At 52.9% G+C, this 27,654-nt stretch overlaps 2 protein-coding genes, 1 long non-coding RNA gene and 4 other non-coding genes across 15 annotated transcripts; 1 reads left to right on the top strand and 6 right to left on the bottom strand.

The window, feature by feature from the left end:
• Window positions 1-419: 419 nt before the first annotated feature.
• LOC132646340 (uncharacterized) lies at window positions 420-3,059 on the bottom strand. The gene is made up of 2 exons (XR_009584518.1): window positions 2,848-3,059; window positions 420-2,757 (listed from the first exon to the last, which is right to left on the bottom strand). It is a non-coding gene; the product is annotated as an uncharacterized LOC132646340 (long non-coding RNA).
• Window positions 2,793-2,864, bottom strand: Trnap-ugg (transfer RNA proline (anticodon UGG)). Its single transcript has one exon. It is a non-coding gene; the product is annotated as a tRNA-Pro (tRNA).
• A 123-nt stretch (window positions 3,060-3,182) lies between the features above and the next one.
• Window positions 3,183-3,255, top strand: Trnak-cuu (transfer RNA lysine (anticodon CUU)). Its single transcript has one exon. It is a non-coding gene; the product is annotated as a tRNA-Lys (tRNA).
• Window positions 3,256-4,880: 1,625 nt separating this feature from the next.
• On the bottom strand, window positions 4,881-10,612 carry LOC110545929 (caspase-14-like). 4 transcript variants are annotated; one of them, XM_060364059.1, is made up of 11 exons: window positions 10,462-10,612; window positions 10,237-10,377; window positions 9,959-10,157; window positions 9,756-9,844; window positions 8,882-8,992; window positions 8,582-8,749; window positions 8,098-8,320; window positions 7,710-7,826; window positions 7,276-7,344; window positions 6,713-6,816; window positions 4,881-6,175 (listed from the first exon to the last, which is right to left on the bottom strand). In XM_060364059.1, exons 1-11 carry the CDS (start codon window positions 10,534-10,536, stop codon window positions 6,062-6,064), a joined length of 1,410 nt encoding a protein of 469 aa, XP_060220042.1. In that variant the 5' UTR covers window positions 10,537-10,612; the 3' UTR covers window positions 4,881-6,061. The 4 variants fall into 4 exon arrangements, with proteins under 4 accessions (XP_060220042.1, XP_060220043.1, XP_060220045.1 ...); XM_060364060.1 differs by having other exon boundaries at window positions 9,756-9,841; XM_060364062.1 differs by having other exon boundaries at window positions 10,237-10,307; window positions 10,462-10,611.
• Window positions 5,072-5,144, bottom strand: Trnar-ccu (transfer RNA arginine (anticodon CCU)). The gene has a single exon. It is a non-coding gene; the product is annotated as a tRNA-Arg (tRNA).
• On the bottom strand, window positions 5,587-5,659 carry Trnar-ccg (transfer RNA arginine (anticodon CCG)). Its single transcript has one exon. It is a non-coding gene; the product is annotated as a tRNA-Arg (tRNA).
• Window positions 10,613-11,611: 999 nt separating the features above from the next.
• On the bottom strand, window positions 11,612-18,560 carry Znf213 (zinc finger protein 213). 6 transcript variants are annotated; one of them, XM_060364055.1, is made up of 7 exons: window positions 18,311-18,560; window positions 17,479-17,664; window positions 15,631-16,147; window positions 14,887-15,082; window positions 14,613-14,683; window positions 14,365-14,530; window positions 11,612-13,134 (listed from the first exon to the last, which is right to left on the bottom strand). In XM_060364055.1, the coding sequence occupies exons 3-7, from the start codon at window positions 16,030-16,032 to the stop codon at window positions 12,470-12,472; spliced, it is 1,500 nt and encodes a 499-aa protein (XP_060220038.1). In that variant the 5' UTR covers window positions 16,033-16,147; window positions 17,479-17,664; window positions 18,311-18,560; the 3' UTR covers window positions 11,612-12,469. The 6 variants fall into 6 exon arrangements, with proteins under 6 accessions (XP_060220038.1, XP_021488116.1, XP_021488118.1 ...); XM_021632441.2 differs by lacking the exon at window positions 17,479-17,664; XM_021632443.2 differs by lacking the exon at window positions 17,479-17,664 and having other exon boundaries at window positions 14,887-15,043.
• Between the last annotated feature and the right edge of the window lie 9,094 nt (window positions 18,561-27,654).

Here is a 27,654-nt window from a genome sequence, read left to right as displayed (position 1 = left end):
AATTCCCCCAACCACCACCATCACTGTTGATGAAATGGCCAAGGCATCACCTTGTTCTGACTGTTACCTGCTCGCCTAAATCCCTGCCTTCTACCCTCCTCCCCTCCATGGTCACACCTGCCTTGGGTAGCACATTTGAGATTTCCACGGCATTGATCATGATCTGGATGCATTAGCCAAAATAATTATACTAAAATAACCAGAAAATATACAAGTAAAAAATAATTGTCAAGTTATGTCTAAAATAACTACTATGCTCTGCCAAGAATGAAGGTTTCAAGGTTACTCTGACCCTTATCTAATTTTGATGTAAATTATGGTTTTTGTGGGGTTTGACTCTAAAAACTCTGTATCCCTAAGCTTGAACATATCAGATATTTACTTTATGAGTCATAACGAGCAAAATTACAGTTACAAAGTAGCAACAAAATGATTTTATTGTTGGGGTCACCACAACATGAACTGTATGGAAGGGTCACAGCATTAGGAAGGTTGAGAACCAGTCAACAGAAAGGACTTAAAACTTTTATTTGTTTTTATTGTTTGAGGTTTTTAGAGACAGGGTTTCTCTGTAGAACTCTGGCTGTCCTGAAACTCTCCTTTGTTGCGACAATTTCCCTGAGTAAAATCCCTAACAAGGGCGGGCCTATGAACTCACAGAGATCTGCCTGCTCTGCCTCCTGAGTGCCAGGATTAAAGGTGTGAGCTCAGTTTAAAACTTTTAGTTGGCTTAATCAGTGTGGTTGTCAATCACTATCTCCTGTGGATCACTTCAGCTGAGAGCGGAGGAATCCTGATGTCTAGACCTGTCCAAAAGCTGCTCCCAGCAAAGCCTACTTCCTTCACACAGGAGCTGTGCACCCTAGAAAGAGGCCACGGCACTAGAGAACCCCACTGCCACTGCCGAGGCCTGTCTGGGGCCTGATGCTGTGCTGAACGATTGCTGGTGTTTGCTGTCCATCTGCCGACATGGGAACCAGACCCCGAGGGCAGAGGGGTGGCCAGCCTCTCCTGTGAGCGGTGCAGCCTCTAGCCAGCTCACCAAAGCTCCCCTTACCCTGAGCCCACTGACCCACCGTGTCCATCATGATCCTGAGCCTTTGGTTTTGGTGGCACAGTGAGTGGCTGCTAGCAGAACAGCCTACCTACAGTCACAAAGACAACTCTGGTCGGGGGCAGGGGCCTACAATTCCCAAGCCTCAGTCACCATTCCAAACCAGATATAGCCCTCTGGTCTCTCTTAAAGAGAGGTTGGAAGCCAGGACCTCTCACACCCTAACCAGCAACCATACCCCTAAGCCAACAAGGCACGTAACATGTAAACTCTAGGTGTTAACCAGTCCATCTGCAATTGTCTTTCGTTTTCATGAATTTCCCCCTCTTCCATCATTTGTCAGGGCAAGATTTGATTCTGTCCCCTAAAGTGAAAGGGGGAAGAAGGAATGACTCTAGGGTTGATAATCATCAAGTTCATTTTGTTTTTTGGTCTGTTTGTTTTGAGACAGGGTTTCTCTGTATAGCCTTGGCTGTCCTGGACTCACACTGTAGTCCGAACTGGCCTCAAACACACAGAGATCAGCCTGCCTCTGCCTCCCTGCGTGGGGTCAAAGGCGTGCACCACCACCAGCTGGCAACTGTCGAGCTGAAATGTGGAAACTGTGTTTAAGGGTTGGGAAGCTGGGAACTAGGAAAGGAGCCCCAGAGCGCAGGACCCTGGGTTAAGAAGGGAAATACGGGTAGTTTAGAGGCAAGGCCCACTGCTCGGAGCTCCCAGCCTGAGCGCAGCTTTCCTTGAAGAGGCACTTGTATGACTCTAAGTTTCAAATAGGACTATTTTCTTCATTCTGATGCTGTGATATCTGGGCCTGGCTAGCACTGTCCCTCCCAGGTTAGCCAGTTTCTAGAGTCTCTGGAATGAGGGCTTCACACATAAACACACCTGCAGAGCCCACACCTACAGCCACCTCTTCCTCCAGATCTCACTCTAGGTCAGTGTTCACTGCCCCAACCACCCGGAGTCTCCTGAAATCATTAAGACTAGCTGAGCACACAGCTGTTAACTCTTCTTGTCTCTTCCTTCCGTGAAAATCACAATGCAGGTAGGGTCTTGCTAAGAAGGCAAACGCAGTTATGGTCACTTAGGATGTCATGCTCCCTCCCCTATGAGCAACAAACCATGTCCTCACTGGCAGCCATCTCTAACGGTTTGCTTTACCTGAATACTCAAATAAGAAAATGTAGTAAAACTCCAGTGAGGGAGGGAGGGAGGGAGGGAGGAGAGAAAGAAGAAAAAAGAAAGGAAAGAAAGAAAGAAAGAAAAAAAGAAAGAAAGAAAGAAAGAAAGAAAGAAAGAAAGAAAGAAAGAAAGAAAGAAAGACTCAGAGCCCAGTGCCCGGCATCATCATGGCGGCCCCAACGCTGAGGATTCACAGTCCTGCTGCAGCTGCTCTCTCTCCGTGGTTGTGGAAGGCACAGGGGTCAGCATCGCATCTCCAGTTCCTGGACACCCACTTGGCCAGAATCGGAACTTCGAGATCTTACGTCACACAACGGAACACTATCAGCTCAGAGCCAGGGCCCTCTCTGGCTCCTGTGAGACCTGGCACGCGCCGCCCATGCGGCTGCTGCGGGGACTTGATGGCTGGCGGGGACTTATCCACATCCTCTGCTCGGATCCTGAGACTCGGTCGCAGGCCATTTGTTCTCCAGCTGCACAACTCAGGGATTCAGAAGTCAGCTACCTCAGACCAGACATTGCTGCACAAAACAAAAGAACAGCAAAGTTAACGCACGGGCTCGTCCGGGATTTGAACCCGGGACCTCTCGCACCCAAAGCGAGAATCATACCCCTAGACCAACGAGCCGCCGGGGAAAGCGCGCCCGAGGCCGGTCTCTGGACGTCTCCGTGCGAGCGACGCAATCCGGATGGAGTCTCTCCTGTGGTCCCGCCGCAAAGACCGCACCAGCTCCTTCCTCCTGGGCCCCGGAGGCCGAGGGAGGTGCGGCACCGCGGGAACCCGGCGACAGAGGCTGCGGCCCGGCTCGCGCGGACGGCCTCTGGGGAGGAGGGCAGCGCGCATGCGTGAGCCGCGCAGCCGCACGCCGGCCCGACCGGGTTAGGCGGAGCCCACGCCGGGGCCCGGAGCACCAAGAGGACCGCTGGGAACGCCGCCGTCACCGCTGCCCGGCTAGCTCAGTCGGTAGAGCATGAGACTCTTAATCTCAGGGTCGTGGGTTCGAGCCCCACGTTGGGCGAGCAGTTTTGTTCGCCGGGATGCGCTCGACAGCGAGGTTTAAAGAGGCAGAATATTTTATAGCTTTAACCTGACACCTTATAAAGTATCAAATGTACACAGAAACTCCAGGTACGGTACAAAGGCCGTTCCCCGTCCACGGTTCAAGAGGGAGCTCACTTCTCGGTGCTCCCTTGAGACTCCCCAAGCCCAGCAGGCTGCTTCTCTGCCTCCTCCCGTGCCTAAGGATGGGGCCGGGGCAGGCCTTCCTGCCACCCCGCCTCACCAGGCTGTGACAGGGAGCAGAGATCGCTGTGAAAGTGTTGAAGGTCAGAGAAGGAAATAAACATGAAGCGCCCCACCCGATCCCCGCGCGCCCTTTTTGAAAAGCAGGGTCTCTGTATAGGCCTGATCGTCCTGCAGCTCCAGGCGAGGTCCAGGCTGGCCTCGGAAGACCAACCTGCCTCGGCCTCCCTGACGCTGACATCGCCCTTGCTCTGCAGCTTTTTAAAGTAACAAAAAATACGAATCGTTCCAAAACAACAGCGGTGTTTCTTGTTGCAGGTTAAACCTCGAGAAAGACAGGGTCGAGGCCGCAAAGACCCCCATACAATCATTTTTCGGCCACAGGCCTGTCCTTGCTAGAACAGATAAAAGAAGAAAATGTAATTGCACCCTACATGTTGTAGAATCACAGTGTAAGGTGAACCACCAGCCCCGGGGCGGCCTTCCTCCCTGGAACGACGCATCAGAAGCTTCCAAATTTACACTGCATCAAGGCTCGTATTTTGGGAAAAAAAATTTACCCAAAGATGAAGCCATGCATTATATGCACTTTAAAAGCACAGTATTATTATCTATTCCAAACATGTACTAACGCTAGGAAAATAGATTCTGTGGTTCTGTGTCTGCCACTGAGCTGTACCCCCAGCCCCATCTATGTATTTTTAAAAGATCTATGTATTGTGTATACAGTGTTCTGCCTGCATGTACACCTGCACCCCAGAAGAGGGCACCAGATCTCACTCTAGATGGTCGTAGCCACCATGTGGGTGCTGGGAACTGAACCCAGGACCTTTGGAAGAGCATCTGAGCCATCTCTCCACGGCCCCAGGCCCCAACCTATAATTTAAAACTAATCTGTTGTCTTGGAAGTTAATCTATAAATAACTGAGTTACATGTGAATACATGTATGTGTGTATATGTGTATGTATGTATGTATACACACACACATACATACACACACACACACACACACGAGGTGTGCATCTGTAATCCCAGTGTGTTCAGGAAGAAGAGGCAGAGGGCAGGTGAGTTGGAGGCCAATCTGGTCTACGTAACAAGACTCTCATAAATATATATATATTTTTTAAAAGGAACCGCGATAAAATTGAACACCTCGAGCTGAACAGATACTGTTTTTAGTATCAACTAATAATTGGCGGTTCGTAACAGTTGCGGGCAGTAGTGGCACCTGACTTTGATCCCAGCTCTCCACTTTAAGCCTCAGGCAGAGGCAGGCGGATTTCAGAGTTAGAGGTCAGCCTAGTCTGCAGAGTGAGTTCCAGGACAGCCAAGGCTACACAGAGAAACCCTGTCTTAATAACCAAAATAAATAAGTAAATAAAAGTAAAATGACATAATAGTTGAAGTGAAATCATACGAAAACGTTATTTATTTGGAAACAAAATGTTGCCTTGAAATGATAATTTTAAACTTATTTGAGGTCAAGACACGATTGTCTATTATATAAAACCCCTTCTCATTCCCAACAGCTGCTTCTCCATTTTAGCTTCTACTTTCCAGGTATTTAAAGGGTCCCAAAACGCTGGCTTTTTACCCCGGGTGGGACTCGAACCCACAATCCCTGGCTTAGGAGGCCAATGCCTTATCCATTAGGCCACCGGGGCGGACGACGGAACGAGACGGACGTCCCGCCCGTCTGCCTCTTCCGGGGGTGCCCTCGAGCTGCTCGCGCGTGGTTCCGGCCTCGCGCCCCGCAGCCAGCGCCCGCCCCGGAGGTCTGGAAAGGCGCGGCTGTCACACTAAGGGGCACCGACTGCGCCACGCCCGTCCCGAGAGCTGGCCCCCTGGGAGCTGCGGGTGAAGGAGGTTTCCCTGGGCGGAATCCCCTCAGTGGAGCTCCACTCCGGCGTCTCCGTTCCTTCCCTTTCCTCGGCTCGTGTACACACGAGCCTGGCGTGAGCTAGACGCAGCGATACGAGCGTGGAGGGACTCCCTTTCTTGTCGTCCGGGAGTCGGCAGTGGGAAAAGGAAAGGCGGGTGGGGAGGAAAGTAAACCCGAAAACGGGAAAATTTTGAAACGCGGTTCAGAAAAACAAACACGTGCAGCGACCACGAAGGGACTCGAACCCCCAATCTTCTGATCCGGAATCAGACGCCTTATCCATTAGGCCACGCGGCCCCACGCCAGCTTTGTGCTTAGCTCTCTCCATAAGGCCAGCTCAAGCGCCCACTGCGCATGCTTCAGCTGGAGAGGTTCTGCCCGCCGAGCTGACTGGAGTGAGCTGCTGGGGAGGCAGCAGGAGTGTGGGCCAGCGTAGGCCTGCTGGGCAGTGGGCGGCCCTCCGGACCTAGCGGCTGGCCTCCCGGTCTCCCCTCCGCGTGCTCGGCCTCCCCGCAGCCTCCAGGGCAGCCCGTGCGCGCGTCCCGCCCCGTCCGGTCTGCAGCCCCCGTGGCTCCCCTCGGCGTCTCGGATGTCAGGAGGAGCCCTTTCCGGGGCGCCGCGACCGGGAACGCGTGTTTATGGCGCGCGCTGGACTCCCGCAGGGCCTGAGGAGAGGCTGTGGGGGAGGCGGGAGCGCGGTCAGTCCTTCAAACGCAGCCCGCGCCGGAGCGAGCTGCGGATTTCCAGGCAAGCCTTGCGCAGCTCCTCACTGTCCGGCCCCAGCACGTCCAGCTCGCACACCCGCCTGTTGACCTGAGGGGCGACACTCGGCTAGGCCCGGCCGGGCTCGGGCTGGCACACCCGTCTTTGCTGGTGGTTTCCTTGTGGGGAGCTGGTTGCTTTCTGAAAGTCTCCTCACTATGTGTCCCCAGGCTGGCCTCGAACTGTGGGATCCTGCCCCGCCATGACTGCCTGGCTCTTGGGACCCAAAGATCTAACCTGTGTTCCTTGCTTCTCACCCTGCTGGGCCTTTCTGCTCCGCCCTACATCGCCCCCTACCCCTGTGGGCTTCCGGTTCCTCTCTTCTGAGCTTTAGTGTATTCGAGGAATGACTGCTGCTGAGTTCCTCTGACCAGTGTGCTGTGTGTTTGATCACCTCATACTGTGAGGGCAAGGGCTCACCCCCCCCCCCCCATAATAAAGGTGTTTATTGTGAGGGATGGCGAGGGAGGGAGGGATGGAGGAACGGAGGGAGAGCCTTCTCCTTTCCCTGGGTTAAATGGGAGGTAACAGGCACCCTACCACCAGTTCAGCCCTTCTTTCTGGGTTCCCTGTCCCCACTCCTCACACCTCAGTCAGCAGCTCGAGGAGATCTCCTCCAGCGTTGGCTCTGATGACCTCCACCAGCGTCTGGACAAAGTCCGAGCCCTTTTCATCCCGATAGGCCACACAGCCTAGGTCAGGGGATGGGGCCAGAGGGTCAGTCTTGAGCTGTTGTGCTCTGCATCCCAACCCGGGAGGTGGGGTGGAGGAGGAATGTGGGTGGAAGGAGAGAGGAGGAAAAGCAGAGAGCATTCTGGGTATCTGGCTTCTGACCAGAGCAGGGTCAGGGGCTCCTTGCATCAGGAAGAAGTTGCTGGTATTTGTAGAGCTATGTGTGGGAAGAATCAATGTAGAACAGACATTTTCTGTGGAATTGCTAGGTACCAAGCAGTGGACAGGGGTCTGAGGCCTGTCCTGGAAGAGCTTATGCAAGTGCTGGGCACAGGGAGCACTTGACAGGAGCCTCCTGTTGTTACTCTGACTGTAAAGACTAAACTATAGGAGGAAGGTGTCCTAACTACAGCTGGGCTGGTGCGTCACTCAGGTCTTAGGGCAGGAAACTAGGCAGGCAACAACCACAAGCCCCTTACCCTCCGCAGCTGCATAGACTGTAAGGATGTCTGCTTGGCCAGAGCTCCCTGGAGTGGAGCTAGAGCTGCCTGCAAAAAGAGTTGGTTCCCGTTACCAGCATCCCGACTCCACCTGCCCGAGGGTCTTGTCATCTCTGGTTCAGAGGCAGCAGTGGGCAGTGGAAAGAGCTCAAGGCAGGAAAACCGCAAGCCTTACAGCATTCAGGCTGGAGCCTCTGAATTAGCTAGTTCCCCTTGCTAACTCCAAATTGCCAGGCTCAGGGAGGAGCAGAGAAGCCTCTGAGTCGCTCCCAGCTTAAGGAGACATTTCCTCCCTGAGTCTTAGTGAAGAGGGAGCAGAGGTGACAGCAGAACCCAAGCTCACAGTCCTGGAAGTATGCCTTGAATGATCCCCACCACTAGCATGCCGGGCTCTAGTGGACAGGCGGACCCACCTGAAAAATCAGCATGGACCTGGAGGACATCTGCGTGGGTAGGGAGCACTGGGGGTGCTCTCAGCCAGCGCCAGTACCATGGGAGAGCTCTTGGCCCCACACCAGGGTCCCTGTTCTCTGGAGGAGGAGGCAAATGCTTTTACTCATGGGAGCCTCAGGATAGCTCTGGGTGATCCAGACTCCATGGAAACAGTGGGGCAGGCTTGCAGGGCTGCCAATATTCATACGGGCTCAAGTTTGTGGGGTTGACTCAAGGGGAGGCTGGAGAAGGGCAGGGGGAAAGGCCAGTGTGCAGGCTTCTTGGAGGAGGTGGGTGGGAAAGGTGGGAGGCCAAGGCTGGCAGAGAAGTGCCAGGGTGGGTGTGGAGGCTGGAGGCGGGGCCTCTTACCCCCACGGCAGGCCTGCAGCAGGAAGATCTTGGGGCAGCCCCGCAGTGCACGGCAGCAGCTCAGCTCCCCGACCAACAGCTCTGGCTGCACTTCTCGACCATCAGCCCCCAGCAGCTGCCCCTGTGGCCCCCCATGGGCCATCAGGGCCACCAGGGCACAGCTCACAGGCTCCTTGTGAGTGTCTAGCTTTTCCCGGAACTGAACCAGCTCCTCCCAGAAGGCCTGGAGTGGTAAGGTCAAGGTCTGAACCAGCCCCTGGCTTCCATCCATGGGGCTGGGGGAACTTCTCCGGCCTCTGCCTTGGAGAGCACCCTTCCCAAGGCAGGGAAATGACTGTCTCATTTCCCAGTGACAGCAGGAAGTCAGAGGCTAGACGTATAGATGTACTTCCTGCCTGGGATGTGAGAGAAACCCAGGAAGCTCCAGGCTCCTGGGGGCGGGGTACCCTTCCTTCTAAACACCTCGCTTGGGGCTTCCTCCAACCTGAGCTGAAGGGTCTGTCCTCAGGGTGACCTTGAAGCCCAAGGCCTGGCACAGGTCCCTGAGTGCTGCCACGTCATGCTGTGCCCCTGGCCGGTCTTGAGTCACAGCCAGAAGGAGGGCGGCCCTGGTTCCAGACAGGTCATACTGTGCTCTTGGTCCGGGGTCGGACTGTACAGGAGGTTAGGACACACAGTGGGCCGGGGGGGGGGGGGGCCCAGTTTTTCCTCTCCTCCGTTTGTATCTCCCTCCGCCTTCACCCAGCCTGCAGACACAGGACTGGACTCCCTCCCTGCCCCTCACCTCTGGCCTCCAGGGATCCATAGCTCCCAAACACAGGCTCCCCCGAAGGGAGGTCCTAAAGACTGGGCAGTGGGTGTTCCCAGCAGCCTCTTCCGCCACTCTGCAAAAGAGCTAGGAAGGCAGGGCCCAAGGACCCCTCAGAGAAGGGCCCTGTTAGGGGTCAGGGGGAGGGACAGCAACCCAAGCAGAGGGTCAGGATCTTGGCTCCAGGGGAAACTTTGGAGCTCACATGCCAGGGAGGAAGAGAACAGCAAGGTCTGGATGGACTTAAGCAAGACCTAGTTCTGACTGATCCTCAAGTTCACTATCTCACCCTAGGGATTAACCACACAGAGGCAGGACCTCCCTGGAGGGGAGTAACTCTGTGGAGAAGGGCTCCCAAGGTGGCATTACCTGGAGAGGTGCTAGGCTGAGAGCCACGGAGCTGAGCTGGGGCCCGTGGCTCTCACTTTGAGGCCACTCAGTCACCACTGAACTACCGGCAAGACGCTCAAACCTCAGGACGGAACCTGAGCCTATCAGCCAGCAGGGCTCTTCAGTAGAACCAGGGCAGCAGCCACTGCCCACATGAGTGTCAAAGGGCGAGGCTGGACGTCTCACTGTAGGTACCAGCAGCACGAGGAAGACAAGGAAGGGTACCACTGCTGGCAGTGAGACTGGCCAAGCCAGTGGGGAGGGCATGGCACACCGAGGGAACACTCTGGGCAGAGACATGGTGTGGAAAGGAAGCTGGGAAGACGGCATGACCTGCAGAGCCCGTGTATGCGTGTAGCTTATCCAGGTTTGCAACAGAGCGTGAATACATTTCCGTGTGAGTGGCTCTGGGGAACCGGGGAGACAAAGGGCCAGCCTTCCCTTCCTCTGGGTCACCCACCTCCGTCAGCAGCTGCAGCAGTGACCAGTGAGGGTGTTGGCTGCAGATTTCCCCCAGAGCCGCGAGGAAAGCAGCAGGCTCCCGGGCTGCTGGTGGGGAAGCGCCACAGGACTGTGTAGGTAGGACAGAAGCTCCCAGCTTCCCTGTTCATACACCGCCCCACTTCTTCCTCCCAGAACCGGGGTCACTGCCCCACCACTCACACTTGAGGCCACTAGAGAGTAGTAACAGGAAGATTTTGGGGCGGCCCTGCAGGGCCCCACAGTGACTCAGCTCCTTGACCAGCAGCTGTGGCTGCCTCAGCTGCCCACTGGGGGCCATCAAGACCACGAGGGCACAGCCCACAGCAGCCCTCCGGACATCCAGCTGCTCCCGGAACACTCTCAGCTCCTCAAGGAAGCTCTAGGAGAAAGAGGCAAAGTCTGGTGCGGCCCCGGCTGAAAGTGACTGCTGTCGCTGAGGGCTGGTTACAAACGCTCACCTGTACCGGGACCACCCTCTTCTCACAGGTTTCAAAGCCCAGGGCCTGGGACACACCATCCAGGGCAGCAGCTGCAGTGGCAGACACCCCAGGGCTGCTGAGTACCAAGGCTACCCTTGATCCCTGCACACTGTATTTCCCCTGGGGAAGGAAAATCAGAGCTGGGCTGGGCTGGGACCCAGCTGAGTGTTGGGATCGGGCTGGGCCAAGTAGAGTTCTCGCTACCTTTCTCCCCAGGCTGTCCCAAGCATCCGCCAGCTGTGCAGATGCCCACAGGGTCCCAGACACAAGGAAGGCCATGAGAACCAGGTGGGGCTTCCTCCAAGCCCAGAGCTTCTTGCCTGGCTCTGGTTCCCAGGACCTTGAGGCCTGAGCCTTGCCCTCTCCTATCAACTGCTTATGATCCAATCTGGACTCTGCCCTTAGAACACTAGGCTCTGCTTCCCCGGCCCAGCTCCCTTCCCTGGCTCTGGCTGACTGCTTCACAGCTGGCAGTGGTACATCCCCACCTGAGCCATGGCCTGAGCTCAATTCTATTCTTAGCCCTTGGCCCATGCTCCCATCTGATCTTGTTACACCTGAGCGTCTCCCTCAGGAGGCAGCTGCCAGCACTAAAAAAGCCCTCGTGCTGTCCCCAGCATCCCTTTCACCCTTTCCTCCTTCACGTGCCTGTGCACAAAGCCTGGGACACAACAGTGCAGAGCTCACAAGGCAGGAATAGCTAGCTGACTGGGACCTGCTTGATCAACAGTATGACCTTGGTTGCTTCCTGTGGAGAATGGGGATAGTTGAGACCACAAGAGAGATGTGCTAACCTGGGGCCTAGCCGAGGAAGACACCTGGGGACAAAGCTGGCACAAATGGAGCAGTTAATAAGGGACAGGGACATCTTGTCTCTCTCCATCCTCAGGCGAGCCCCAAGAGGGTCAGCAAGAGTTAGAGAAGCACAGCCAGTGTGGTGCAGGCCCCAGCCTGTGCCAGGACAGGGGAGGTGGGATGTTGGGGGCTGGCTGGGAATCACAGCTGGACTCATTTTGGCTGACCGGCCTTTCTGACAGCACACACAGGGCAATGCTGAGATCTGCTCCCCGCCGGGCAGGCCTGTCCCCTCATCCCATCAGGCAGTCTTACTTTAGCCTCTTGCTCATTTCACCACTGAGAGAGGAGGAGGACCTGACAAGGACTCCAAGTCATGTCTTGCTCCCCGTCTTCCAAACCACAGCTGCATGACTGACCCAGGAGAGTGAGACTATGGACTGCAGGTCCAGAATGCACCTCCCCCGGTGACTGCATACGCCATGAACCATCAGTGTGACCAAGCCAAAAGGCAGAGATACCTTCCATCCCTTAGAAAAGCCACTAGCGAATGACAGCCTAAAGGAAACACTCCATGTTTATTCAAACTCCTCTGAAGCCACTGAGCTGAGCCCTTTTGGAGGGTCCATGGTCATCCCTGTTCATGTGAATCTGCACACAGTACAGATTAAGAACATGGAGATACAGTGCTTGAGGGGCCAGCTACAAAGTGCCACTGGAGTGCTAGTGTTAAGTACAGAGCCACACCCCTGAGGGAGCGTGGAGCATGCTCCCACGTCAGCCCTCAGCCACAGCCACCACCTCCACCAACCTCCAGACCTGCAAGTGTGTGTCTGGGGGTCAGAGCAGGACAACTAGGCAGCTAGCTCCCTGGGGTCAGCGCATGACAGAGTGGTCATGGGCTGGAGCGGGTGGGGCAGTGATGGCCAGGAAGCTGCTGAGATGGAACCCAGGACCTAGATCCCCATTGGTGTAGGCCATGGTCCTTCCCAAGGCCGAAACCCAGCAGGCCTGCGGATGGAGGCCAGTTCTCACTAGAAGGCACAAGCAGACAAGGCGGAGGGCTTGGCCGGACTGATGGACCCACGAGGCAGTAGGAAACAGAGGGGCTGGCCGAGCACGGCTGGAGGGTCCTGGGAAGGAACTCCAGGTCCTGCAGAGGCATCACACCACCTGATACTCAACAGCAAACTGTGACGCTCCAGAGATCAAATGGAAGAGAAATCCAGAGCAGGAAGGGGAGAGACAAGGCGGCAGGACGCTGGGCGCAGGCAGTGCGGAGTCGAGGGGGCTTGGGTCCCTTCCACAGGCTGGCAGTGGCCCCCGGGGAGCCGAGACTTCCCGGAGGGAAGGCAGGGGTTCCGTGAGAGCTACAGGAAGCACCCGCTTCCCTGGGGCTCAGGGCCCCCTGGGGGGCTCACCCCACGGGTTGAGCCATTTTGGCGTGCAGGCTCTGGTGCGCGATGAGGTGTGCGCGCTGCTTGAAGCTCTTGTCGCACTCTCCGCAGCCGAAGGGCCGCTCGCCCGTGTGCACGCGCCGGTGGTCCAGCAGGTAGGCGCGCAGCGAGAAGCTCTTGCCGCACTCGCCGCAGCCGAAGGGCTTCTCGCCGGTGTGGATGCGCTGGTGGTCGGCCAGGTAGGCGCTGCGGCTGAAGCTCTTGCCGCACTCGGAACACGAGAAGGGCTTCTCGCCCGTGTGCACGCCCTGGTGGCGCGCCAGGTCGGAAGAGCTGCGGAAGCTCTTGTCACATTCGGGGCACTTGTGTGGCTTCTCGCCCGTGTGCGTGCGCTGGTGCCGGGCTAAGTCCGAGCCCCAGCGGAAGCGCTTTCCGCACTGCCCACAGCTGTGCGGCTTCTCCGTCGCCAGGTCCCGACACGGGCGCCTGCGAGTGGGCGGCCTCCCCCGCCGAGCCACCACCAGCCGGCCCAGCGCCGCCCTCCGCGGGTTCTCACTGTCCCAGACCTCCGTCTCGGCTTCCTCGGGTTTCCAGGACACGGTCCTCTCACAGCCGGCCTGTCCCAACAGCGCTGTCACCGTCCCCACTGCAGGAGCGCTCTCCACCTGGCTTTTGGGTCCCAAACCTGCAAGAAGGGGAGAAGCCTCCTTTAGCCCCCTTGATTCCGGCCCAGGAGGGGATTTGGAGAAAGGCACTCAAGGAAACCTCCTTGGCTTTGAGGTTCAGACAGATCAAGTCTAGGTCTTCTCATCTACAGTGACTGGATGACAGGCGAGCAATGTCAGTGGGTAAAGCCACTTGCCCCCAACCCTGATAACTAAGCCTGCGTCTGCCACCTCCCCCTCAACATGCACGGTGGAAGGAAAAACCAACTCCAGGCCCAGAGAGATGGTTAAGGGTACTGTCTGTTCTTCAAGAGGTCCTGAGTTCAATTCCCAGCAACCACGCAGTGGCTCACAACCATCTATAATGGGATCTGATGTCCTCTTCTAACGTGCAGGTCTACATGCAGCCAGAACATTGTATACATAATTAAGAAATAAAATTTTTAAAAATTATTAAAAAAAAAACAACTCCAGAGAGCTGGTCTTCTACACATGCCCCTCTCTGCATTGCACACAAAAGAAAAATATTAAAATGCAAATTTATTCTAAAAGAAAGTGGGAAGAGGATAAAAGGCCAGCAAATGAGCAATAGTTTGAGCTGGCCTCAGGGAGACCAACCGAGCTCATCTTTCTGCAGAGGCACTTGCTATCATGAAGACCTGTTCCCTAGCCTGTGCCAATGCCCCCTCTCCACCACCGAAGTCAATGGCCCCTCCCAGTCCACTGAGCACAGTGGGCCTAACTGTGAACTGAAGGCACCACTGTGTGCAGCTACTGTGGTCACTCATTCCTTAAACTCCAGCTCTGCAGAGCCAACACACAGTGGTGTGGGCAGGGAGGAACTCCAAGCCCACCCACCGAGTGCTGTCAGCTAAGTAAGATGAGAGCAGGGCCTCATCTATGCCAAGAAAGGGCCTGACCTGGTGTGGCTTCAAATACGAGGGTGCAACTACGGCTCTTGTTTTTGACCATTTCTGCGGCTGATGTGATCCATCAACCCCAGTGAATCTCAGAATTTTGTCTGGGGCAGATGCTCCTAAGCTTCAGATTGAGAACTGACTGAGAAAATGCCCTTTCAAGCCCTCGTCATAGAGCTACAGAGCTGGCACACGGAGCGTACTGGTCAGTTGGTCACATGACTCACAGCGACCCGGAAACCTGAACATCACAGGTGCTGCTGAGGAGACTCAGGGAAAGCCTGGGAGAAAAAGCAGAATTATAGCAGAACAGGGGCCAACAGATCTGCTTACCGAGGGCAGCATTCCGGGAGTTCTCTCTCTTTATGTCCCAGAAGAGGTCCCGCTGAGCAGGGTCCAGGGAGCCCCATTCTTCTCGGGAGAAATAGAAAGGGATGTCTCCCAGTGCCGCGGGTTTTTGGAATGAGGAGAGATGAGCCAGCTCGGGTCTCCCAGGCAGCTGTGAGTGGGGACAGGAAGGGTCAAAGTATACATTCAATCGCACCAAGCCCTCCTCGAGGACAAAGGGACCGCCAACTCACATCAACTGCAGGGGCGGAGCAGACATCCAGCATCTCTCCTGTGCACCCCTCTTTAAGAGTGGGAAGCCGGGCTGAAGGAGAAGAACAGAGCTTCACAGAGGCCAGGGTCAAGGGCTGGGATGCACGGCCCCCTCTGCACTTGCAACATGTATACATGCCAAATGCATGCACACATGTGCTCATGAGAACGGGCCTCCCTGGGCCTGTCACCCTCAGGCAGTCCTGGAGAAGAACTGCAGCCCGTAGCCACACTGCTGACTGGAGTCCTACTCACCGTGGCCGGGCTGCTCCGGGGGTGAAGGGAGCCGCTGCACTCCTGCCTTCTGCGGAGGCCCTGTGGCTTGGAGTCCCTGGACTGCTGCCTTTGGCCCCACCTCCGAGGGCTCATCCTGGGCAGGAACCATAGCATGCCTATCAGCACAAAGGCCGGGCTGGAAGAGTGGGGCGGCACAGCTTAATCCTTTAGAAGGCTGAGGGTTGGATAGGGAGAAGGGATTAAATGGAGGCCCAGAAAAGAATGAGACACCAGGAAGTGTTCTCCCGGGAGCAGGGTTCCCTTAGGTGGCTCTACTTTCTCATGCCCCTCTGCCGCTCATTACTGTCCCCTGTACGCTGACTACAGCAATAATAGCTGTGTGGAGGTAAAACCTTTCTGGGCTCGCCAGGGAGGCAGAGGCAGGTGGATCTCTGTGAGTTCAAGGCCAGCCTGGTCTACAGAGCCAGTTCCAGGACAGCCAGGGCTACATTCAGAAACTCTGTCTTAAGAAACCAAAACCAAACCAAATCAAACCAAACCAAAACAAAACAAAAAGACAAAAAAAAAACACAATACAACCTTTCTGCACCATAACCACTTTAAATCCAATGAAGTCATGAAAAACTGACTACATTTACTTAAGACTCATGTACACTGGGATCCTGTGTATTTCCCCTGCTGGCTGAGCCTCCAGAGACTCATCTTCATGAAGATGGCCTCTACTCTTCTGGCTCTTAGCCGGAGAAGGGACGGCTCCCTCACCTGTGGCCAGGCTTTCAGTGACTGGTTCTGTATGTCCTCCACCAAAGCGACGGCTTCCTCGCCGCTCCCGAGGTGCTGCGTCTGCACCCGGGCTTGGATCTCCCGGGGCAGCACGGCCAGGAACTGCTCCAGCACCAGCAGTTCCAGGATCTGCTCCTTGCTGTGCAGCTCGGGCCGCAGCCAGCGGTGGCACAGCTCCCAGAGCTGGCTGAAGGCTTCGTGTGGTCCGCCCACATCGCTATAGCAGAACTGACGGAAGCGCTGGCGGCAGGCTTCTGAGTCCCTGCTGTCCACCTGCTGGGCAGGCTCCTGTTCCCATGAGCAGTCCTCCACCTTCACAATCAGAAGTCCTTCGTCCTCCTCCCCAGGAGCATGGCCGTGGAGCTCCTGGGGGGAGGCCATTCCCCTGGCCTAAGGCTCAGGGCTGGTCAGCCTTAGCTTGAGGCTCCAGAGCTGACCCCTCAGATTCCCAGAGGCATCCTCTGTGACAGCTGGGCTGGCATCAGGACACAAGCACCTATGGAAAGACCAAAAGAACAGTATTTGGGGAAGAGTGGAATACACTGGTCTGGAGGAAAGGCTAGGAGCTCTGGCACCTACTCTATGCCTCTAAAGCCTCCTCAGGCTTTACCGAAATGGGTGCTCTGTGTAACTGTGTAACTAGTAATACACACCCACCATCCTTTATCGCCACATCTGACTTCCTGAAGCTGGGTTTTTCATGGTCCATTTGACAGCAAAACCTCTCGCTCATTTGGAAGCACCACTGCATCTACTGAAATGAGCACATTTTTATCTTCATGTACAGCATCTTTCTAAGCTGAACAGCAGAAATAAGCATGTTTATTCAGTCTGTACAGATCCCCTGGGCAGCTGTGAGTGTAGCTCAGTTGTTGGCCTAGCCTAAGTGACCTCTAGCACTAGCTTAAACTGGGTGGGGGTGGCACATATTTGTAATCCCAGCACTCAGAGGTTGAAGGAAGAAGAATTAGAAATTCGAGGTCATCTTCAGCTACATGGAAAGTCTGAAGCCAGCCTAGGATACAAGAGACCCTGGTGTGTGTGTGGGGAGGGTGTGTGTGAATCACTGAAGGCTGGGTGTGGTTTGCTGCACCCACATGGTGGCTCACAACTATCTGTAACTCTAGTTCTCTAGTTCCAGGGGACCCAACCCCATCTTCTGACTCCCTCAGGCTACAGTTCTGCGGATGATGCACAGAATTCTGTGTAGCTGAAACACTGAGACACATTCAAGAAAACAACCGCATCTAGAGAAAACATTTTAAACCATTGTCTTACTTTGTTTTTCCAAGACAGGATTGCTTTGTGTAGCCCTGGCTGTGCTGGAACTCATTCTGTAGACCAGGCTGGCCTCCAACTCAAGAGATCCTCTTGCCTCTGCCTCCTAAATGCTGGGGGGCATGTGCCACCAATGATCAGCTATTCTTTTTGTTTGTTTGTTCTTGTTTTCTAGACAGGGTTTCTCTGTATAGCTTTGCTTTTGGACTTGCTTTGTAGGACAGGCTGGCCTCGAACTCACAGAGACCTGCCTGCCTCTGCCTTCTGAGTGCTGGGATTACAGGTGTGCGCCACCACGCCTGGCTAGTCAGCTGTTCTTCAGGCCTGTTTTCCAGTATGTATGCTGGAGATTTTCACAGGGTAGAGTGGTATAGGCACGGCAGTGCGTCTGTAACTCCAGATCTGCAGGGACCAAGGCGGGACTGCCCAGAGTCGATCGGTCTGGGCTATGGAGCAGAACTGTCTCCAAAAATATATATAATTATTGTGTATAATTAAAAACGTTGTCTCAAGTCCCTCTACTGTCACTTTTCTCAAATTTAAACTTACAAATTTATGGGGCTGGAGAAATGGCTCCGTGGTTAAGAGTATGCATTTCTCTTGCAGAGGCACCAGATTCAATTTCCAGCATCCCCACGGAGGCTCACAGCCATCTCTAATTCCAGTTCCAGGGTATCCAATGGCTTCTACTGCCTTCCTGAACACTGCATACACTTACACACACGAAGGCAAATACTCAAAACACACAAAATAAAAACCTTTGTTAAAACAACAACAAAAAAAAGCTTGCAAATTCCAGATAACCTCTTACTCCAGGCATTAGAGGCCTTATGGACACCATTCTATGCATTTATTCACAACTATATTGACTGTATGGCATGTATTTGTATTTTATGTTGTTACTACCTCACAATATTCTCCTGGGATTTGAAATTTTCTCCTTTTTTGTTTCAACGGTCTAATTAGCATGAACATAACCTTTAAAACAGGAGGGAAATGTTACTATATCAATGTTTCTTTTGATTCACTGATAATCTGATGCATGAAGGTGTCATAATTTTTCCTGTGTTTTTACTGAAAATTGTTATCTTCAGAATCGACAAGTGCTTGATGTGTGTTTTACATAAATGAGATCTTACAAGCAAACGCTTTGGATTCTGCGGTTTTTTTTTTTCACCTAGCAACGTTTCTTCATTAGTGAACCTATAAGCTTCCGCGGCATGGGGGTGCTCCAGTTTCTCAACCAGCCCGAGTGATGCATTCGGACGGTTGCCAACGCTTCTCCACTACCACAAGCACTTTATTTAGGCTTCTCTTCACGAGCCATCTGCCTCATCCTCCAGTGACCGCGGAGGTGTCCTCAGGGAGGGCCCGGACTCACCAGGGTCGCTCGGCAGGACGTGGGAAAGGGGACGGTCCCCAGCAGCCCGGCGAGGGCGGCAGGCTCAGCGCCGCTGCCCGCGGACCCGGAGAGCCAGAAGCCACCGGCGGGCCCCTGCCCAGAGGAGCGTGTCCCCTCCGGCCCGCGCCGCGGGCGCCGAGTCCGCAGGAGCCCGGCTGCGCGAAGCGCCGGTCCCGCCCCCAGCACACACAGCCCAGGGCCGCCCAGGCGCAGAGCCTCCCTGCCAGCTCCCGGCGCCGGAAGTTCGCGCGGGGGTCGCCGGGAAAACTGGTGGCGCATGCGCGGAGCAAGCGCATGGACATTTTACTCTCCGGAACGCCGTCTGTCCGGGATGGATGGCCAATAAATACGGAGAATCCCCGCGGCTGGCCAATCTGGGAAACCCTCCAGCTAGAGATTTGGGGGAAGTCTCATTTTCGCCTTCTTCGCCCGAGGCAGGTCCTTGGAAGTTCTCGGAGCGTCCTGAAAAATGCAATCTTGTTAGAGCGGAGTCTCCACCCCGGGCGCTGTCTCCTGCTCTCCTGCAGGCAGGTCCACCTGTAGGGAGCTTCAGGGCAGGAATCCTGATGCCTGGAGGCAAGGAGCAGAGACCCACCTCTGCCTGTTAAACATTGTTGCTATCTGTTAAAGTCACTGTTGGTGTTAATGGTAAATTAACTCTGTTTAGTAAACATCCTTAGTAAGTGTTGCAGCTCAAAAGAGGGAAGTAAGGTATCCCTGCAAATCAGGAACCAAGGAATACTTGAAAGACACACCGCCCTACAAACCTCACATGAGAGAGTAATTGGGAGGGAAAAACCTAGGAGGATGGCCGCCTCTGCTCGAGTGAGGAACAGCAGAGAATTGAGCAGGCACCGGATTTCTTGGGAGGGCAGAGCTTGTCAGGGTGAGGATTGATAGGATTTCAAGGGGGCTCGGGGATTGGTGGGTTTCCCGTCCTTCCTTCCTTCCTTCCTTCCTTCCTTCCTTCCTTCCTTCCTTCCTTCCTTCCTTCCTTTCTTCTTTCCTTCCTTCCTCTCTCTTTTCTTTTTCTCTCTCGCTTTCTTTCTCTTTTTCTTTCTTCCTCTTAGGGCGGTCTGGGGGCGGGGCCTGGCAATTTGCCTGCCTTGAGGGTTTACAAAAGGAGTAAAGCCTGTGAAATAGCCAACATCCTTAAAGCTTATTTTTCTATAAACAGACAAAAACCAAAATGGGGCAATTTGACTCCATATGGCAACTGTTGGACCCTTCCCCTGCTGCCCCTGTCACCTCGAGCGAAATGACTGTTAGTGAAACAGCCGCCGGACTGACCTCATGTCAGCACTAGCTCTCTTAAACACTCAGTGGACACCTCGAGAAAACTACAGCTCGATGGAAGCTCATTGTCCCTGCACCTGAGGGCACAGCCTCAGCCAGGGCTGTTTTGAGACAGGTGTCAGTTCCTGCGGTGACAAGCCTCTGGGTTTTAGTCACTCTGCAGCGGTGTCCACTTGCTACAGAGATTGATTGCTAAATGGCGAGGCTGTGATTGTCCAAACACTCCTCCCCAGGGTAGATTAGCAGGCCCATCCACCCGGCTCAGCAGGCTGGGAAATAGGTGTGTTGCCTCTCCTGGTGTCGTTTTATTAGTCCCAGTGAAACTCCTGAGTGGTCTTGCCCACTGGGAGTAGTGAAGGCTGAGCTGGCAATGCAGCGGCAAGAACTGTAACTCTGTGCAAGAACATTAAGAAAGATTGGAGTCGATTCATTGGCACAAGCCTGTGATCCTTGCACTCAGGAGGCTGAGGCAGGAAGATAATCGAGATTCAGCCTAAGTTATGTGGTGACTATCAGGCCAGTTCTGGCTACACAGTGAGTCTTTCCCCAAACAAAATAAGACTGGGTGCCTGGTATGGCCTGTAGAGGAATTTTAATTCAGATCATGGTTCTGTTTGTAACCCAGCCGAATCACACAGACATAGAAGGTCTTTGGATGTGATCTCTTGCCAGAGCAGCCACTGGTTGTATCATTAAGTGGCCATGTCATAAATTCAGGAGGGTTCACCCATTGAACACCCTGGTTTCAGGACAGAGAGACACATAAAGACAATTTCACTCTTAGACTCAAAAAAAAAAATGGAAATAAGAATGCTGTTTACAAAGCGTTTTGTGGAAGTGCCTCAGGAGAACTCTTTCCTGTAATAATCTTACTCAGAAGCAGCTGGATGTCAGCTAAACCCACAGTTACATCTATTGGATACAGAAACAGAAAAGCCATCCTAGTGGCCTGAGCCCATGGATGGGGCAGTACCAGTTACCCAGAATCCACGGCTTCCATGGCTCATACATGCAGTCTTGAGCAAGGAACCTCAAGTTACACGGTCTTTCTACACGTTTTTTTCTTTCCTACACTTTTAAGGTGGAGAAAAGCAAATACAACAAGCCCACACACACTAAGCATGCTCTCAGTGCCTACCCTCGCTTCAGCTGTTTTATGTATAGTTTTTACTCAGAGCCAGACACGTAGACAATAGTATGATGCTGTCTATACTGAAGAAAGTCGTAGCAGAGAGGTAAAGCATGGGACCCCAAGACCGTTGGGTACCCTGCTAACATGCAGCGGGGCTGGCAGGCCAACCTGCTGTCTCTGTCTTAGTGGTTTTGACCGTGGTGAGAAACACATACATTTTACTGCCTTGACTTTCTTAATGTACATGTGAATGTAAGGCATGTGTGTGGGCATCCTCCGAAGCCAGAGGGGGTTGTGGGATCCCCTGGACTGGAGTCACAGGTGGTTGTGAGCTGCCGGATGTGGGTGCCTGGAACTAAACTTGGGTCTTCTAACAAGACTAGCAAGTTCTCTTCACTGCTGAACCATCTCTCCTCCACCTTGACCGTCTTTAAATGACTAGCTCATTAAAATGAAATGTGTTAGCCCTAAGATGTGGTAGCACGTGCCTTTAATCCCAGCACTTGGGAGGCAGAGGCAGAATGATTCCTGAGTTCAAGACCAGCCTGGTCTACAGAATGAGTTCCGGGACAGCTATGGCTACAAAGTGAACCCTGTCTCAACAATCAATCAATAAGTCTTTGCATTGGTGTGAGACTATTACCTTATCTACCATCTCCAGAACACTTTTTTCAACTTGGCAAATCTAAACTATCCTCATTAAACACTGTCCTGGTTCTTGGTTAAGTTTTCTGTGATAGAACGCTATGACCATAAACAATTTTGGGAGGAAAGAGTTTATTTCAGCTTAGAATTCTCAGGTCACATTTCATTGCTGAGGGAAGCCAGGGCAGGACTCTGTAACAGTAACAGTGCGGGAAGCTGGAGGCAGGAGCTGATGCAGAGGCCATGGAGGGTGCTGCTTCTTGACGTGCTCCACATGGCTTGCTCAGCCTGCTTTCTGGTAACACACATGACCACCAGCCCAGGGGTGGGGCCATCCACAGTGAGCTGTGCCCTTCCATATCAAATATCAGTCCAAAAAGTGTGTCACAGGCTTGCCCACAGGCCAGTCTGGTGGGGGACATTTTCTCTTCTCAGCTTCACACTTCCAAAATAACTCAAGTTAGTGTCAGGTTGACATAGAATTAACCATGGTCAAATACCAGTCTCCATGAGCCTCCCCTAACCCTCCAACAACCACCATACTTTTTGAGATTGGTTGGAATTTTTGTTTTTGTGTTTAAAGATTTATTGATATCAATGTATGTCTGCTATATTGTATGTGATGCCCAGGAAGCAATGAATCCCTGATGCTGGAGTTATGGGGATTGTCAGCTGCCCAGCATGGATGCTGGGAACCGAACTTGGGTCCTCTGGAAGAACTCATAACTGATTAGCCGATTCTCCAGCCCCGGATGCTTGGTGAGAATCTTTGGCAGGGTCTCATGTAGCCCAGGCTGGCCTAACATTTGTTACATAACCAAGTGTCTTGGTCACTTATCTATTGCTATGACAAAACATCATGGCAGCTTATAAAGGAAAGCATTTAAGTTGAGGGCTCACAGTTCCAGAGGGTTAGAATCCGTAGCCATCATGGCAGGGAGCACGGCAACAGACAAGCAGGCATGGTGTCGGAGCAGTAGGTGAGAGCTCACGTTCTGGTCCAGCAGGAGGAGACGGAGAGAGGAGGGGGCAGCCAACCGGGATTGATGTAGCTTTTGAAGCCTCAGAGGTCCTCTGGAAGGACTCTCAGCCAATGAGCCCTTTCCTCAGCCCCAGCTGGAGCCTCAAAAGCTAGTTTTGGGGTTTTTGGTGGAGTATTTGTTTGTTTGTTGTTTGTCTTTTATATTTTATGTCTATTTGGGAAATGTGCATGGTGAGCAGAGAACAATCCTTTGAGGGGGTCAGTTCTCCGTGTTCATTATGTGGGTTCTGGGGATAGAACTCAGGTCCTTCGGCTTGACAGCAAGTGTCCTTACCTGCTAAGCTCCCTCACCAGCCCATCTCTTGAATTTTTTCCTTTGAGTGGGTAAAGCTCCCAAATGTAAAGTGCTTACAATGACATCTTCTGTTTACTCTCCCCTTGCCTGCTTCTCCTTTCTAGAAACAAACAGCACCATCCACTGCAGAGACATGTTACATACCACAAAAGTTTAAGTGAATCCTTTTTTGCTCTGTCCTGTGACTTTTAGGATTTGTTTTAATTACTGTTTGTGTGTGTGTGTGCGTGTGTTATACATATATGAGTGCAGGCATACCCGTGCCAAAATAAATAAAGTCAAGTAAGGTTAGAACTGAAAATGCCCCTTGTTGTCCATCAGGATGGGAACAGACCCGGCAAGGTTTGAAGGACCTGGGCTTCTCGTGTGTGCTGTGGAGAAGTCCTTTATTCATTCATGTCCTCCAAGCCTGGCCACAGCGATGCTTGAGATCCATATGACTTGTCTGACTTGAAGTTTGGCCACCGTCCTCAGGGGGTTCAAGATCCTGGGTCCTTGTCACTGTCATTTGTGTGGAGCTGCAGCCCTCTGGCTCTCCATTAGCAGTTGAGTCTACAGTTGCTTCCTATGATCTGAACCGCCCAATGTCAGCTTGAAAGAAGATACAGGTACCCAGGTTTCCACACCCTCTGCCTTCGCTTCTCCTCACTGATTCCAGGAAGGACTTCCAGATGGCTCCCACTCCTACCCCCCTATCACCAGTTCACACTCATTGTGTGAACTCAGTTTCAATGACAACAGAAACTAAGTTGAGAAAAGGGAATATTTGTTTATTCCACAAAGCAGATATCCAAGTAAATAATACCCAACTCATAAGCGGGGCCCAAGCGCCGCCCCCAAGCCTCTTGTGTGTTGCCTGACACACACATAGGCTACAAGACTGGATAGGGAGACAGCCAGCAGCTCCTCAGCCTCCTCCATGAGGCTTGCCATGCACAAACTGTCATCAGGTCATTCTGGTCCTCCGTTGTGGCTTTGATGAGTGCCATGCATCCCTTCCCCAAAGACAGGATGATGTGCCAGGGCCAATTCCCTCTAAGTCTGATGACCAAGGCCTTCTAGGGCTCTTCAGGAAGGCACCAAGCCCAGAAAGGACTGAATCCTCCAAATCCAGAACCTTAGAATTCCAGGGAGTGGACAATCCTAGCGGGAAGGAAGGGGCGATGCACAGGCCTGGAAGAACAGGGCCACTTTTAAATCCCAGGCAGGCCCAAGATGCCAGGAAACAAACTGCAGCGCGGCTGCTGGCTTTGGAGTCCCTGCACAACCCTGGCAGTTGGGGTCTAGGAGGTCCACAGACTCATGTCCTCAAAACCATCTCAAGAGTTCAAAGACCCTCCAGCTTTGCTCACCACTCAGCATCTCAAACTAGCTTGTCCAGCAAATGTGCAACACCCATCTTGTCCTAAGTGTCCTGGGTTCCAGCTCAGTACTGCATGTACTGCAGCCAGAAGCCTAATGGTCTTGGAGAAGCTCTTCCTTGTCCAAGCAGCTGAGGGGAGCTCTGAATCCCCCACTCCCTCCACATCCAGAGGTCTTTCTTGCTGCCGTGACTCCAGAACTCCCACAGGCTCCCAGCAGGATTTGTTGTTCTGCAACGCAGTGTTACAGGACTTCAGGGATTTGGGTCTCATGCAAACCCTCCCACTGGTCCCTTCCACACCATCCTTCAAAGCGTTCATGAAAGTCCAAACCCGGCACAAAGCTCCCTCCCTCTTGCCAGCTGTTGGATCCACACACCTTTCGTCTTCCCTGTCTCAATTTGAACAGCCAAGGCCCATCTCTCAGGACTTTTTGTAGAGGACACATAAAACTTTGGCTGTTCAAAAAGTATTGTCTTTCTTTTCCATCAGTGAAAAGCAAAAAATGCAAACAATAGAACTCATTCTAATGAAAGTGAACACACACACACACACACACACACCGCCCCTGGGTGAGGCCACACCTTCCAAAGTAGCTGAGTAAAAGGCGGGGGTGGGGTAGCGTGCAGTAGGGCAGCAGGAGGCACTGAAATCAAGCGGCTACTGAGGGGCCACCACCGCCTGGAAGTCCCTCCAACTCCAATAAGTCATGTTGGAGGGAGCTGGTCGGGTTGGTGCCGCCGGTCTCGGCCGCCAGGTGGCAGTGTCCGCCACGCTGTCCCGCAGCCCGGGGCTGACTACCTGGCTGAGTAGGTGGTGAGGTTAGTCCTTGAGTGACCTTGTGTCGTTGGACCTGTTAGATTTTGAAAGACATTTTTGTTTGTTTGTTTTAAAACAGAGTTCTGAGAAGAAAATAGACGCAGTCACACAGTGCTGTGGTCTGGCTAAACACTGACAGTGGCAGGTCAGCCCTTTCGGAATTCAGAATAATCCAAGTTTGCTTAGACCCAAAAATGAGCTGGACAGAACCTGACCTGAGCTAGCCCAGAGGCGGAGGACCGGAAGAAGCTGGCACTGACCTTGGATCTCCGTCTGGCTACTTTTCAAAGTCTGTTGCAAAACCACAACTTGATAACCTTTATCGACTGTTTACCCACTGGCAGGCACAGACAGAATCTCTTTTTTATTCCTCACACAGCCAGAGCACCTGTCGGAGCACATGCCCAGCCCTGCACTACTGGTGGTGGAACAGCCAGGGCTGGGAAACTAAGACACTGTGATGAGGAAAGTCTGTCTACACCAAATGTGGATGTGTGGAGAAAAGTACAAAGCCGCCAGACGGGTCCTTCCTTGCCTGCCGTGAAGGAGGGCCTGGGACTGTAAAACTTCCCAAAAGGGACCTGTGAGATGGCTCGCCAGGTAAAGACAACTGGCCTTGGTTTCATCCTTGGGATCCAAGGAAAGAGATTATGCCTGTAAGTCATCCTCAGAACCACACAGAGAGACACACGGGGTAAAACCATAGAAACATGTTCGGGCAGGTGGTGGTGGCGCACGCTTTTGATCCCAGCTCTTGGAGGCAGAGGCAGGCAGATCTCTGAGAGTTTGAAGTTAACCTGGTCTATATATAGAGAGAGTTCTAAGACAGCCATGGCTACACAGAGAAACCCTAAGGTAACAGCACAAAACAACAACTGAAACCCTGGACAGGTCAGGGTGATTAGCAGATCTATAGGAGGCTCCTGGAGGCAGGTGGGGCCCTGGTACCCACCTCTCCTGGACTCCTTCATTTCCAAGGTCCCAGCTTCTTCTGCATTCAGATCATTTTGTAGGTCCATAACTTTGCCTTTCATTGACCGTCCACCTAAGTGAATACTGTTCAAATGAATAAGGGTCCGGGGCCATGAAAGGTCATGTCAACACTTTAATGACCTATTCACTGGAAACATTCGCCTGAACAAGCACAACTTGGCAACTAAGGATAAAATTGGCTCTGCCTTAAGGAGCTTTTGGTGGTTCACAAGAATGTGAGCCACATTAACAGAGAGATCCCAATGCCTGAGGTTTTTAAAATACCCAATTCAGCGTTGTAGAGACGGCTCAGGCCAGAAGGCTGGACATGAGCAAGCTTCAGTCCCAGTGAGAAACCCCATCCCAAAAACTGACACTGAGGCTGGCCCCCAGCACAAATGCATGGACACAACACAGACAAAACAGTGCCACCTGAGGCTGACCTCTAGCATGGACACATGGACACACCACATACACACACACACACACACAGCAAAAATGCAACAGCAACCACTTCAAGAACCCCTTATTTGTACCATGCAGATGAAATCAGAAGAAATTGGAACATCCATTGGATGCTTTTCTGATGTATTTAATCACACTGGCTCAGGTAAACATCGATCCACAAACTACAGCTGGAGGGACAAGGCCAAGCCAACCTGTGTTTGGTTCTGGTGATGGTGTTCTGGATTTGTTGTTGTGATTGTTTGTTTTAAGGTTTCAAAGTTCTTTTCTCTCTTTTAGACAGGAACTCCTTTGGAGTCCTGGGTGGCCTAGAACTTACTATGTAAGCCAGGCTGGCCTGGAACTCACAGAGATCCAGCTGCTTCAGCCCCGAGTGCTGGAAGTGTGTGCAACATGGCCAGCCACTTTATTACTTTTCCCATAAGCTATGTTTTAATGTGTGCACGCTCATTTTACTTGGCATCACCTGTGAGTTCGTTTTGAAGCAACCCATTGAGTAGTATACCAGCTAGCATGATTTTCCCTTCCTTGTTGCTGACTCTGCCAAGGGTACACAGGCTTCATTCTATTCCAATTTGTGTTGCTGTGTATGCCTGTACAGCACAGAGAAAGTGCTTTCAGGGCTACATAGACGGCTCAGCTGTTAAGAGCACCAGCTGCTTTTCCTGAGGATCTCGGTTCAATTCTCAGCACCTACGAAGTGGTTTAAAACTGTCTGAAATGCCAGTTCCAGGGCTCTGGCGCCCTCTTCCGGCCTCCATCAGTACCAGGCATGCCTGTGGTGCATACATACATAGAGACAAATATTCATACATATATAAAAGAAAATTGTTGGTATAATGTTCTTGTGGAATGTATACAATTTAGCCTTGTTCATTCAAATGCTGATTTCTCTACCCCACTATCTGGTTTCAATCTAGACATTGCGTTGTAAGCACCATCTATCTCAAGTCTGTGTGAACAGGCCACCCTTTGTTCTCTGTATATTCAACAAAACCACCAGCCAGTGCTGGTGGGACACCCTGGCCTGGAGGGGGGAGAAGGACGCAAGTGGAGGAGTAGGAAAAAGATATGGGCAGGAGGACTTAGAACCATGAGGAGAGATGAACTGGATCTAAGATATGATTAAAAGCAAGTACAATGTTGGAAAGTCTGAATGGGAGGAAGCTATGTGGGCTTGGAGGCTTAGGATGCAGTAATCAATGCCCAGCATTGTAATGTAGGTTAGCATTGTAATGTAGGTCTCTGTGTGGTGATTTGGGTATACAGCTGGATTAGGAATAACCACAGATTAAC

The sequence above is a fragment of the Meriones unguiculatus genome, chromosome 11, assembly GCF_030254825.1.
Source record: "Meriones unguiculatus strain TT.TT164.6M chromosome 11, Bangor_MerUng_6.1, whole genome shotgun sequence".
In the NCBI taxonomy this organism is placed as follows: Eukaryota; Metazoa; Chordata; class Mammalia; order Rodentia; family Muridae; genus Meriones; species Meriones unguiculatus.
The sequence above is the reverse complement of the archived record's forward strand: the minus strand, read 5'-3'. Positions and strand labels throughout refer to the sequence as shown.

Bases quoted from the DNA above. Each gene is read 5' to 3' on its own strand.
- LOC110545929 (XM_060364059.1), bottom strand. From the start codon at position 10,536: ATGGCCTTCCTTGTGTCTGGGACCCTGTGGGCATCTGCACAGCTGGCG. The intron at 9,845-9,958 runs GTGAGTGGTGGG...CTTCCCCACCAG, and splicing joins ACTCTCTAGTGGCCTCAAGT to CAGCCCGGGAGCCTGCTGCT. The intron at 7,345-7,709 runs GTGGGTCCGCCT...CTCTTTTTGCAG, and splicing joins GGTCCATGCTGATTTTTCAG to GCAGCTCTAGCTCCACTCCA.
- Znf213 (XM_060364055.1), bottom strand. From the start codon at position 16,032: ATGGCCTCCCCCCAGGAGCTCCACGGCCATGCTCCTGGGGAGGAGGAC. The intron at 15,083-15,630 runs GTGAGGGAGCCG...TCCAACCCTCAG, and splicing joins CACTGAAAGCCTGGCCACAG to CCTTCTAAAGGATTAAGCTG. The intron at 13,135-14,364 runs GTAAGCAGATCT...CCCTTCTTGCAG, and splicing joins CTCCCGGAATGCTGCCCTCG to GTTTGGGACCCAAAAGCCAG.